We start from the raw sequence: 12938 nt of genomic DNA on the forward strand, positions 1-12938 counted from the left end.
ATCATATTCACCACTTTTAAAGATTCTCTACAAAGATTCACCACTTTCGAGGATTCCTTGGGATTGGACTATTCAACATACATAACAAACAACTAAAATGGTCCAATATCAATCAAAATATCCACAATATGACATATTCCATAAATAACTAACACCCCTGAAAAAAAAAAAAAAAAAAAAAAAAAACACTTTCCTTTTAAACACACCGAGATTTGCAATGTTTAACTACATTGTAAACTAGTCTGACCCCTAACCAGAGTTTGATAAAAATCTCCTAATTATTAAATTTATTTAAAAAAATAAAATAAAAAATATCTCTATTTTATAATAACTTAATTAACATTTGACCAACTGAAAATTTCGATCACATGATGTTCCATTCCCGAACCTCGTCCCCCCAAAAGAGGGATTTCTATCACGAGCTGTCTGATTGTCAATAACTAAGAATTTCGCAATAAAATAGATTAAACCAAAGCCCTGCATAGTACCGTGAGGCTTTAAAATCCCTTTTAACAAAGTCGTATCCACACATCTCCATTGATTCGGCCTTTAAGCTCTGGAATCTCCCCCTTCTTCTTCATCTGCCTTCAGCTTGCATTCTTTCAGTGTTACCAGCGGCAAAAATGAGTTCTGCAATGCGACGATTGGTGGGATCTGCACTGAAGAATGCATCATCTTCTTCTTTCAAAACTAATGTTATGCCGAGAAGGTTTTATTCGAGTGGTGGAAGTCTGCCACGCAAGGTTGTTGTGTTGGGAGCTGCTGGGGGTATCGGGCAGCCATTGGCTCTTCTGATGAAACTCAATCCTCTGGTGTCAAAGTTGGCGCTATATGATATCGCTGGCACTCCAGGTGTGGCTGCAGATGTCGGCCACATCAACAGCCGTGCTGAGGTGGGTTCCTCTTTTCCTACCGCGTTTTTTTCCTTCTCTGTATGCTGGATCTGTTCTCTCTGCGAACGATAGAGATGTTTTGATTTTAGTTTCAAGGGATCTCCATTGGGATCGATCGTACGACGACCCACTTGGTAGGATCTACTTTTCGTTAGTGTTTTACCTGTTATTAGTTCTTTGATTTTACGTTTCTGATATTGTCCATGGTCAGATAATTTATTTATTTTGGTAAGCGCCTATTTTTTTAAAGGAACCAGGCCTTATACCAGGCTTAGACTCCACTGCTATAACCTGTCAAGGTCTCTGGGATTCTTCGAATGTGGAATTTATTCTTTTGGCCACATTTTTGCAGGAAATATGCCTTCCGGGGCTTTTGAACGTGGGTTTGAGCCCTGAAAGCGCAATGATTTAATTTCTTAAACACAACCCAATTCACGTTAATGGTCAACTCAATTCACTTTCATGGTCAGTTTGTAAATGTGTTTGTGCATATTTTGATTGATGAAAAAAAGCACCTAGATATTTATTTCATGGAAATCCATGGCTGCATCATGTGCACCTACTCGATTAGGGTTTTTAATTTTATGGATTTAGGTGACATTTGGCCCAACAATCCATTGAAGCAACGCCCATCGCATTGTCATTCTAAAACGATTGTATTGTACACCGTGAATATTGGATTTGACTATACCTGACATTCTTTGGGCCATTTCAAAAGAGGCAGATATTGAGGGCTACATTATTATTATTTTTGATTGTTTTCTTGTTGGCAAATGTCTTTCTGTTAACATAGTGGGTTTTGCCCTCATTGTAGATGCTACAAACATAGAATCTCTATTCCACCAATTTCATGCAGGATTTGCACCTGATCTTGTCTGTTGAATCTCAATATGGTAGTTAACTCCGATGATGAGATAATGCCGCAACATACTTCTAAGAGGGCACTGAAAGTGCTATGATTTAACTACTTGACTACAATCTGCCTGACATTTATGGCTAGATTGAAATTTGGGCTGTGCTTATTATTATTATTAGCAGTAGTAGTATTTGCTATTGATAGGAGAAGGTTGAAATTGAGGTTGGGCTCACTATTATTGTTTTTGTTTGGTCAAGGCCTTTTGACTGGCGTGGGTGAAACACCTTAATTGCATCTATTCATCAAAGTCACGCATGACTTGCAGGTGGGCTCATCTGTGCAAACCTCAATAGCACAGGGGTCATCATTAACAGCACCTCTGCATTATCATTGAACTGGTGTTTATCACGTTAACCCGACTTCATATTTTGGAATGACATGGGCAGCCGCATTATCATGGGAATATGCCTCCTGGGTTTTGAACCTGGGTCATCCTCATGACAAGCACCCTACAACTTTCCACTAAACCACAGCCCAATGGACGAGGTAGTTCATATTTTTTTGATGAAAAGTGCATCTATATTTTTAGCAGAATCCACGGCTGGATCATATGCCTCTGCTTAATAGGACTTTTTGATCTGATGGATCTAAGTCATACTTGGCCTAATGACTACTTAGAAGTTAGAATAGTCTCATTGCATTGTCAATTTGTTATTTTGTGAGGATTGAATTGATGACCCTCTGCATATTGGATTTGCCTCTATATCCAACCTTTTTGGGGTCGTTTAGATTTGCCTCTTTATCCATGAGTAGATTAAATCAAAATAGTCTTCGCAGCGTAAATTAAACTAAGGTTGAATAAACTCCCTAAAGTGGCTTGTGAGATGCTAATTATTTATCACAGCATCACTTTTATACCTGGATTGGATAAGACTATAACCTGATTGAAATGTCGTATACCTGGATTGGACAAGATTATACCCTGATTGAAACGTGGGTTGGTATAGGTCTTCAATCTCCTACGAGCATAATCATTGCTTTTGGTGCTCTATCTCCTCGGTAAAAGCCAAAAGGTGGATTTTACTATAGAATACAAATAATCCTATTCTTGTTCACTATGAGGAGGACATACCATTGCTTGGGTCATGGAACAAGGATAACAAGTTTTACTTCTTTTGGAACTTTGCGATAATAATTTCTTTTCTTATTTTTTGGTCTACATATTTATCATTTAATTTGGTACTGCCATATTGATTTTATCATGCTTGTGTCACGACCTTGTCAGTAATTCACAGCAGTGTGACCTGGGTGCAGGTTGCAGGATATATGGGAGAGGAACAACTTGGCACGGCATTGGAGAATGCAGATGTTGTGATCATTCCTGCTGGTGTGCCTCGAAAACCTGGCATGACCCGTGATGATCTCTTCAACATCAATGCAGGGATTGTTAAATCTCTTTGCTCTGCAATTGCAAAATACTGCCCAGAGGTAAGTTGTCATGATTTATGATCTTCTTTGAAGTTTTTGTTTTCATGCAATTTTCTTATTGACTATTTCATAGGAATAAGCATGACGTTCATTGTAAGTTGCTTTGTCGAAGGTTTTGTATGTTTGAGATCTATAGAGATGGCAATATATACAAATACATATTTGCAAGAATCTTTAAGCAAGTTGTTGATCTAGATTTACATATTGTTCTTGTATATAATCAATTCTACTAGAGAGGTTAACGAAGCTTGAAGACTTCTTTGAGTCAAACGAATAGGTGATTGACTCATTATTGACTCTTTATTTAGACAAATTGCAGCTAACTTTTGCCCATAAGAAGGAAATACTAATTGAAATGAACTTAAGAGTAATTAGTTGTGTAGTCCAATGCAAGTTTGCAGCCACTGTTAAAGCCCTGTTATTCTTGTTTCTCCTCTTGTAGTTAGTAACTTAGCTTTTGGACTTTTGAGAAAATTGGCATATGAATATTAATATAAAAAATATCCTTGGTCTTCTATTTAACTGTGCACAAATCCACTTGATCACGAGGTATCCTCTATAACATTATATATTACATACAATCAGTATGTACTACCATTAGTGTGGCAAGTTAATAGATAAAGAAGTATGTTTCACAATTATTTGTTTTGTTCATGTACTGGTGTGTGTGTACAGTATGTATAGTCATAGTTTTAAAAACCGCTCAGAAAAACCGGTAACCGGTCAAACCGGCCGGTTAGCTAGCTGGCCGGTCCGAACCGGCCTAAAAACCCGGTCAGCCTCTGCATTTGCCCGATTTTTGGCCCTAACCGGTGAAAACCGGCTGTTTTAGGACAGAACCGGCCGGTTCTGTCCTAAACCGGCCGGTTTTAGGCACGCCCAGCAAAACATCAGCATACAGAGAGGACAAGAGCACTGCAGCCATCTCCTTTTCTCGGTCATGCCTATCCATTGCCATGGAGATAAGTTTTTTAACAAAATAATGGTGATAGCTCGGGCAGCCCAGATCAGAAAGATCAGCAGCTGCTGAAGCCACATCGTCAGTAGCGAAATATTCCTTTATTATTGACCCAACTTTTCCCTTGTATTCCTCCAGAGACTCGGATACAGTTTTACCCACCAGTTGGTGAGATGATTTTAACTTCAATCCTAGTCGGATGCATCTCCATCATTAATTAACAAAAACATGGTTACATTTTTGCATTCAATGGACACTTTCTGAATAACTTCCAAAGTTCCAAGTGCAATCCATTGTTTGGTGAAATTTTCAAAATGGGTTCAATACAAGAGCATCAGCAGAAGACTAAATTCTAATATCAAAGCAGAGTAGATCAATCACATCATATGGTTTTTTTCCAGAACGGGTTCTCTGCACAAGAATCATAAACAGGAGTAACAGTGTGTCAATGAGTGGCTCCATTTGAGCATCCTGTTGCATCCATGTCTAAGAATAGCAGCATCAGACTTGAATTCCAGGAAATCTTTCAACGATACTTCCATATGGGACAGTATAACATAATTTTTAGAGAACAGATCCTATACAATCATCACCAATAGTAAGAGGGACACTAATGAGAAAGCAGTGCGGTGCCATGGAATTTTCAGTTAATCTGTCATGATGGCAACAGCTCAGCCTTGAAATTAAAGGCACTCTCTCCACACTTCCGTATGCTACAATCCATACTGCGTGAATTTTAACACAACTGGTGATTTTCTGAAAATTGGTCCCATGCACAAGAAGCATCATCTACAGAAGAACAATAATGACAAAAGTACAGTGATTTTCACGAACAGGTCCCAAATCTATGTAAACAAGTTTCAGTTCACCAGATAGGACCTCGGGCAGGGCATTTAGGCACAAGTAACTACTAACAGATCAACATATAGCAAAGCTTACAAGTTACTAGTAACTACTTAGAAACAACTCCAAGAACCTGGCAGTATATTCTTCATCTATCAGTTGCCCGAGTTTGAGCTCATAGAAATCTTTGGCCGCCTTATCATATTATTCCTAAGATAGATACATCTTAAAAATAGTTTTGTTTCATTAAAAATTAATTATTTAATGTATTTTTTTAAAACCGGTTCGTTTAGACCAAACCAGTCCCGGTTAGACCGGTTCCGGTCGGTAAACCGGTTCATTAGGTGGACCGGTCCGGTCACCGGTTCCGGTTTTAAAAACACTGTATAGTATATTGTTACATATTATATAGATAGAGATATGGAGAGGGGGGAGAGTGTACTGGATAATGTTTTCCTTCTATCAGGAATGGTATATTTGGATTCAAGAAATCATCTAGAATTGGTTTTTATGGCATTGATGAGGACTTGATATCCATGGCAGGCAATTGTAAATATCATCAGCAATCCTGTAAATTCTATTGTACCAATAGCTGCTGAGGTTTTTAAGAAGGCAGGGACCTATAATGAAAAGAAACTCTTTGGTGTTACTACTCTTGATGTTGTCCGCGCAAAGACGTTCTATGCTTCAAAAGCAGGAGTTCCTGTTGAAGGTATTTAAAATTCTGGCTTGTTATGCTTAGCTACTCTCAAATATTTAGTATTCTGTAAAATATTTTTATTTTTTATAATTTAATCATGAAATATGCATCCTGGGCAAACATGCCAGGCACTTCTCCTCATTTCAACGATGGTATCATAGGGCTCAAGGCCATCAGAAATATAGTCAGCTCAAGATGTCACTTGAGGGAATCTAACCCTGGTGGGAAGGATAACAGTCTTTGCACACAACCATCTGGGCTGGACCCAATACATGATATGCTGCAGGATCTTACCAACATCATGCTTTTTTTAACATTAGATACAATTCTCAGTTTTATGTTTGTTGTTGATGTCATCCTATGCTGTCTGCAGAAGTTGATGTTCCTGTTGTAGGTGGACATGCAGGTGTTACAATTCTTCCACTTTTTTCACATGTATATGACTTTGTTGGATCCTCATCTTGAGTTTGTTCTTTACTCTTGGATATTAGAAGATTAATTTATCAAAGATAAAATGAAATCATAATTACCTACCCTTCAATACAGTTAAAAAGGGAACTAACACTTTTTTGTTTTGATAAAAATTTTTAGGCAACACCAAAGCCAAACTCTGTATTGTCTGAGGAGGACATTAAAGCCTTGACAAAGCGCACACAGGATGGAGGAACTGAAGTTGTTGAAGCAAAAGCAGGGAAAGGTTCAGCCACACTGTCTGTGGCGTAAGTTTATGTTTTGGTCCTCTATAGTGGCTAATATGCATTCATATCTTTTGAATGTTTTTTTATTCTTATGTGACTGTCTAGAGTGCTGAATTTTTCATCTTGATGCAGTAGTTGGAGTCAGATAATCTTATCATGGTGTGTGCTTCATGATTTCATGCTTGATAAGTACCTAATCTGAGATTCACTGTCAGTGAGAATATGGCATGAAGGAGCTTCTTTCTCTTTATCTGAATCTTGTACTTCATACATTTGCATGTCTCAAATCTTTTGCCTTAAGCTTAGGTACTTATCCTACATGAAATCATGTAGCATGCATGTCTCAAATCTTTTCCCTTAGGCTTTCTCATTTGTGTGAAACTCAGCGGGTGCTTTTAACCTGTGAGGTTTGACCGATGGATTGTTGCCTTTCATTTACCTTAGTTTGATTGAAATGTTCAGAGTTAATCTAGATTCTGCATGCAAAGATCCTTCCCTAAGAAAAGCCATGAGTCTCTTCAAGGATGTTATTCCTTCTTAAACATAAGATATGTCAAATGGATCCCGCAAAAGTTGTGTGCTTGATGATGGGTAAATCTGGGTATGAGATTTACAAATTTGCAATTACATGTATGCCTGTGGTTGCAATTCACAGATAGGCGCATAGCATCCATTCATTACCTCATCTTGAGCATTTGAGCATGGTTCATGCAAAAAACATTGTTGGTCAGTTAAATCCATTAGTTGAAAACTTGGAAGTGAAGAGTAGTGTTGTAGTCTTCTCTATGTTGATGAATGCTTTTTGAGACTTCAAAATGTTTAGACATGCAATTCCTTTTTCATCTTGCTCCTGTGTTCTCAATTTTTTTTTTTCTACTGTTTTTTAAGGCCAAATATAAACCATGGGATATATATTTTTCCTACCGTGTTTTTTTCATTCTCTGTATGCTGGATCTGTTCTCTCTGCGAACGATAGAGATGTTTTGATTTTAGTTTCAAGGGATCTCCATTGGGATCGATCGTACGATGACCCACTTGGTAGGATCTACTTTTCGTTAGTGTTTTACCTGTTATTAGTTCTTTGATTTTACGTTTCTGATATTGTCCATGGTCAGATAATTTATTTATTTTGGTAAGCGCCTATTTTTTTAAAGGAACCAGGCCTTATACCAGGCTTAGACTCCACTGCTATAACCTGTCAAGGTCTCTGGGATTCTTCGAATGTGGAATTTATTCTTTTGGCCACATTTTTGCAGGAAATATGCCTTCCGGGGCTTTTGAACGTGGGTTTGAGCCCTGAAAGCGCAATGATTTAATTTCTTAAACACAACCCAATTCACGTTAATGGTCAACTCAATTCACTTTCATGGTCAGTTTGTAAATGTGTTTGTGCATATTTTGATTGATGAAAAAAAGCACCTAGATATTTATTTCGTGGAAATCCATGGCTGCATCATGTGCACCTACTCGATTAGGGTTTTTAATTTTATGGATCTAGGTGACATTTGGCCCAACAATCCATTGAAGCAACGCCCATCGCATTGTCATTCTAAAACGATTGTATTGTACACCGTGAATATTGGATTTGACTATACCTGACATTCTTTGGGCCATTTCAAAAGAGGCAGATATTGAGGGCTACATTATTATTATTTTTTATTGTTTTCTTGTTGGCAAATGTCTTTCTGTTAACATAGTGGGTTTTTCCCTCATTGTAGATGCTACAAACATAGAATCTCTATTCCACCAATTTCATGCAGGATTTGCACCTGATCTTGTCTGTTGAATCTCAATATGGTAGTTAACTCCGATGGTGAGATAATGCCGCAACATACTTCTAAGAGGGCACTGAAAGTGCTATGATTTAACTACTTGACTACAATCTGCCTGACATTTATGGCTAGATTGAAATTTGGGTTGTGCTTATTATTATTATTAGCAGTAGTAGTATTTGCTATTGATAGGAGAAGGTTGAAATTGAGGTTGGGCTCACTATTATTGTTTTTGTTTGGTCAAGGCCTTTTGACTGGCGTGGGTGAAACACCTTAATTGCATCTATTCATCAAAGTCACGCATGACTTGCAGGTGGGCTCATCTGTGCAAACCTCAATAGCACAGGGGTCATCATTAACAGCACCTCTGCATTATCATTGAACTGGTGTTTATCACGTTAACCCGACTTCATATTTTGGAATGACATGGGCAGCCGCATTATCATGGGAATATGCCTCCTGGGTTTTGAACCTGGGTCATCCTCATGACAAGCACCCTACAACTTGCCACTAAACCACAGCCCAATGGACGAGGTAGTTCATATTTTTTTGATGAAAAGTGCATCTATATTTTTAGCAGAATCCACGGCTGGATCATATGCCTCTGCTTAATAGGACTTTTTGATCTGATGGATCTAAGTCATACTTGGCCTAATGACTACTTAGAAGTTAGAATAGTCTCATTGCATTGTCAATTTGTTATTTTGTGAGGATTGAATTGATGACCCTCTGCATATTGGATTTGCCTCTATATCCAACCTTTTTGGGGTCGTTTAGATTTGCCTCTTTATCCATGAGTAGATTAAATCAAAATAGTCTTCGCAGCGTAAATTAAACTAAGGTTGAATAAACTCCCTAAAGTGGCTTGTGAGATGCTAATTATTTATCACAGCATCACTTTTATACCTGGATTGGATAAGACTATACCCTGATTGAAATGTCGTATACCTAGATTGGACAAGATTATACCCTGATTGAAACGTGGGTTGGTATAGGTCTTCAATCTCCTACGAGCATAATCATTGCTTTTGGTGCTCTATCTCCTCGGTAAAAGCCAAAAGGTGGATTTTACTATAGAATACAAATAATCCTATTCTTGTTCACTATGAGGAGGACATACCATTGCTTGGGTCATGGAACAAGGATAACAAGTTTTACTTCTTTTGGAACTTTGCGATAATAATTTCTTTTCTTATTTTTTGGTCTACATATTTATCATTTAATTTGGTACTGCCATATTGATTTTATCATGCTTGTGTCACGACCTTGTCAGTAATTCACAGCAGTGTGACCTGGGTGCAGGTTGCAGGATATATGGGAGAGGAACAACTTGGCACGGCATTGGAGAATGCAGATGTTGTGATCATTCCTGCTGGTGTGCCTCGAAAACCTGGCATGACCCGTGATGATCTCTTCAACATCAATGCAGGGATTGTTAAATCTCTTTGCTCTGCAATTGCAAAATACTGCCCAGAGGTAAGTTGTCATGATTTATGATCTTCTTTGAAGTTTTTGTTTTCATGCGATTTTCTTATTGACTATTTCATAGGAATAAGCATGACGTTCATTGTAAGTTGCTTTGTCGAAGGCTTTGTATGTTTGAGATCTATAGAGATGGCAATATATACAAATACATATTTGCAAGAATCTTTAAGCAAGTTGTTGATCTAGATTTACATACTGTTCTTGTATATAATCAATTCTACTGGAGAGGTTAACGAAGCTTGAAGACTTCTTTGAGTCAAACGAATAGGTGATTGACTCATTATTGACTCTTTATTTAGACAAATTGCAGCTAACTTTTGCCCATAAGAAGGAAATACTAATTGAAATGAACTTAAGAGTAATTAGCTGTGTAGTCCAATGCAAGTTTGCAGCCACTGTTAAAGCCCTGTTATTCTTGTTTCTCCTCTTGTAGTTAGTAACTTAGCTTTTGGACTTTTGAGAAAATTGGCATATGAATATCAATATAAAAAATATCCTTGGTCTTCTATTTAACTGTGCACAAATCCACTTGATCACGAGGTATCCTCTATAACATTATATATTACATACAATCAGTATGTACTACCATTATGTGGCAAGTTAATAGATAAATCGTATGTACTACCATTAGTGTGGCAAGTTAATAGATAAAGAAGTATGTTTCACAATTATTTGTTTTGTTCATGTACTGGTGTGTGTGTACAGTATGTATAGTATATTGTTACATATTATATAGATAGAGATATGGAGAGGGGGGAGAGTGTACTGGATAATGTTTTCCTTCTATCAGGAATGGTATATTTGGATTCAAGAAATCATCTAGAATTGGTTTTTATGGCATTGCTGAGGACTTGATATCCATGGCAGGCAATTGTAAATATCATCAGCAATCCTGTAAATTCTACTGTACCAATAGCTGCTGAGGTTTTTAAGAAGGCAGGGACCTATAATGAAAAGAAACTCTTTGGTGTTACTACTCTTGATGTTGTCCGCGCAAAGACGTTCTATGCTTCAAAAGCAGGAGTTCCTGTTGAAGGTATTTAAAATTCTGGCTTGTTATGCTTAGCTACTCTCAAATATTTAGTATTCTGTAAAATATTTTTATTTTTTATAATTTAATCATGAAATATGCATCCTGGGCAAACATGCCAGGCACTTCTCCTCATTTCAAGGATGGTATCATAGGGCTCAAGGCCATCAGAAATATAGTCAGCTCAAGATGTCACTTGAGGGAATTAACCCTGGTGGGAAGGATAACAGTCTTTGCACACAACCATCTGGGCTAGACCCAATACATGATATGCTGCAGGATCTTACCAACATCATGCTTTTTTTAACATTAGATACAATTCTCAGTTTTATGTTTGTTGTTGATGTCATCCTATGCTGTCTGCAGAAGTTGATGTTCCTGTTGTAGGTGGACATGCGGGTGTTACAATTCTTCCACTTTTTTCACATGTATATGACTTTGTTGGATCCTCATCTTGAGTTTGTTCTTTACTCTTGGATATTAGAAGATTAATTTATCAAAGATAAAATGAGATCATAATTACCTACCCTTCAATACAGTTAAAAAGGGAACTAACACTTTTTTGTTTTGATAAAAAATTTTAGGCAACACCAAAGCCAAACTCTGTATTGTCTGAGGAGGACATTAAAGCCTTGACAAAGCGCACACAGGATGGAGGAACTGAAGTTGTTGAAGCAAAAGCAGGGAAAGGTTCAGCCACACTGTCTATGGCGTAAGTTTATGTTTTGGTCCTCTATAGTGGCTAATATGCATTCATATCTTTTGAATGTTTTTTTATTCTTATGTGACTGTCTAGAGTGCTGAATTTTTCATCTTGATGCAGTAGTTGGAGTCAGATAATCTTATCATGGTGTGTGCTTCATGATTTCATGCTTGATAAGTACCTAATCTGAGATTCACTGTCAGTGAGAATATGGCATGAAGGAGCTTCTTTCTCTTTATCTGAATCTTGTACTTCATACATTTGCATGTCTCAAATCTTTTGCCTTAAGCTTAGGTACTTATCCTACATGAAATCATGTAGCATGCATGTCTCAAATCTTTTCCCTTAGGCTTTCTCATTTGTGTGAAACTCAGCGGGTGCTTTTAACCTGTGAGGTTTGACCGATGGATTTTTGCCTTTCATTTACCTTAGTTTGATTGAAATGTTCAGAGTTAATCTAGATTCTGCATGCAAAGATCCTTCCTTAAGAAAAGCCATGAGTCTCTTCAAGGATGTTATTCCTTCTTAAACATAAGATATGTCAAATGGATCCCGCAAAAGTTGTGTGCTTGATGATGGGTAAATCTGGGTATGAGATTTACAAATTTGCACTTACATGTATGCCTGTGGTTGCAATTCACAGATAGGCGCATAGCATCCATTCATTACCTCATCTTGAGCATTTGAGCATGGTTCATGCAAAAAACATTGTTGGTCAGTTAAATCCATTAGTTGAAAATTTGGAAGTGAAGAGTAGTGTTGTAGTCTTCTCTATGTTGATGAATGCTTTTTGAGACTTCAAAATGTTTAGACATGCAATTCCTTTTTCATCTTGCTCCTGTGTTCTCAAAATTTTTTTTTCTACTGTTTTTTAAGGCCAAATATAAACCATGGGATATATATTTTTACCCTGAAGACCTCCAAATCATTTGGAAAAGGAGGTGCTGCAGCAAAAGAGATGGGTTGAATTTGTTGTTTGGATGGACTCTATGGTATGTAATCTTAGTTGGATTTCCAATATACTTTTAAACCATATTTTCATTTTATTTTTTAGTACTATTAGATATTATATCTTACCTCATTTTATGGTTAACATTGTATAACAAAAACATGCGTTGTGTTATGTAATTAATACTAACATGTAATATTGATTTTTTTTGTCAGAATGCTATAGGTAATGATTGCCAAGACGATGATCCAAATTATGTTCAACATATATCAGGAGATGATGAGGATGAGGATGAGGATGATGGTGGTGAAGGAGGAGATGATGATGATAGTTGCGGTGTTGGTGATGATGTGGATCAGAGTAATGAGGATGGTCAAGATGATCATGAGGATGATCTTGGTGGTGGTAGCTAGGCATGCACATGCATTGTTTTTTATGAAGAAATTATTGTGTAGAATGACATTGTTATGTTTAGATGGGTGTTGTGAATTTACCCTATATCAATGAGACATTTTGATTTTGTAATCATACGATGAGTTTGATTTATGTATGTTGTTAATTTA

The 12938-nt window shown here is 37.2% G+C and overlaps 2 protein-coding genes across 5 annotated transcripts; both read left to right on the forward strand.

Moving 5' to 3' along the window:
* Positions 1 to 463: 463 nt before the first annotated feature.
* LOC149266877 (malate dehydrogenase, mitochondrial-like) lies at positions 464 to 12735 on the forward strand. 4 transcript variants are annotated; one of them, XM_089431134.1, is made up of 6 exons: positions 6376 to 6457; positions 9511 to 9684; positions 10561 to 10729; positions 11090 to 11151; positions 11308 to 11435; positions 12303 to 12416. In XM_089431134.1, the coding sequence occupies exons 2-6, from the start codon at positions 9523 to 9525 to the stop codon at positions 12391 to 12393; spliced, it is 612 nt and encodes a 203-aa protein (XP_089287260.1). In that variant the 5' UTR covers positions 6376 to 6457; positions 9511 to 9522; the 3' UTR covers positions 12394 to 12416. The 4 variants fall into 4 exon arrangements, with proteins under 4 accessions (XP_089287271.1, XP_089287260.1, XP_089287266.1 ...); XM_089431145.1 differs by lacking the exons at positions 6376 to 6457; positions 9511 to 9684; positions 12303 to 12416 and adding exons at positions 464 to 893; positions 3064 to 3237 and having other exon boundaries at positions 11308 to 11439; XM_089431140.1 differs by lacking the exons at positions 6376 to 6457; positions 12303 to 12416 and adding an exon at positions 12070 to 12133 and having other exon boundaries at positions 8208 to 9684.
* Positions 3319 to 6461, forward strand: LOC149266878 (malate dehydrogenase, mitochondrial-like). Its single transcript, XM_089389159.1, has 4 exons — positions 3319 to 3330; positions 5582 to 5750; positions 6112 to 6173; positions 6330 to 6461. Exons 1-4 carry the CDS (start codon positions 3319 to 3321, stop codon positions 6459 to 6461), a joined length of 375 nt encoding a protein of 124 aa, XP_089245285.1.
* Positions 12736 to 12938: the final 203 nt, after the last annotated feature.

Source organism: Pinus tabuliformis, chromosome 6 (assembly GCF_031772625.1).
Source record: "Pinus tabuliformis cultivar Carrire ecotype Pingquan chromosome 6, CPIR1, whole genome shotgun sequence".
In the NCBI taxonomy this organism is placed as follows: Eukaryota; Viridiplantae; Streptophyta; class Pinopsida; order Pinales; family Pinaceae; genus Pinus; species Pinus tabuliformis.

What these genes read in the sequence shown, in the direction of transcription:
- LOC149266878 (XM_089389159.1), top strand. An exon ending in AGCAGGAGTTCCTGTTGAAG is followed by an intron (nt 5,751 to 6,111) that starts GTATTTAAAATT and finishes TGCTGTCTGCAG; the next exon opens with AAGTTGATGTTCCTGTTGTA. An exon ending in TTCTTCCACTTTTTTCACAT is followed by an intron (nt 6,174 to 6,329) that starts GTATATGACTTT and finishes AAAAATTTTTAG; the next exon opens with GCAACACCAAAGCCAAACTC.
- LOC149266877 (XM_089431145.1), top strand. Translation starts at nt 624, where the DNA reads ATGAGTTCTGCAATGCGACGATTGGTGGGATCTGCACTGAAGAATGCA. An exon ending in TTGCAAAATACTGCCCAGAG is followed by an intron (nt 3,238 to 10,560) that starts GTAAGTTGTCAT and finishes TATCCATGGCAG; the next exon opens with GCAATTGTAAATATCATCAG. An exon ending in TTCTTCCACTTTTTTCACAT is followed by an intron (nt 11,152 to 11,307) that starts GTATATGACTTT and finishes AAAAAATTTTAG; the next exon opens with GCAACACCAAAGCCAAACTC.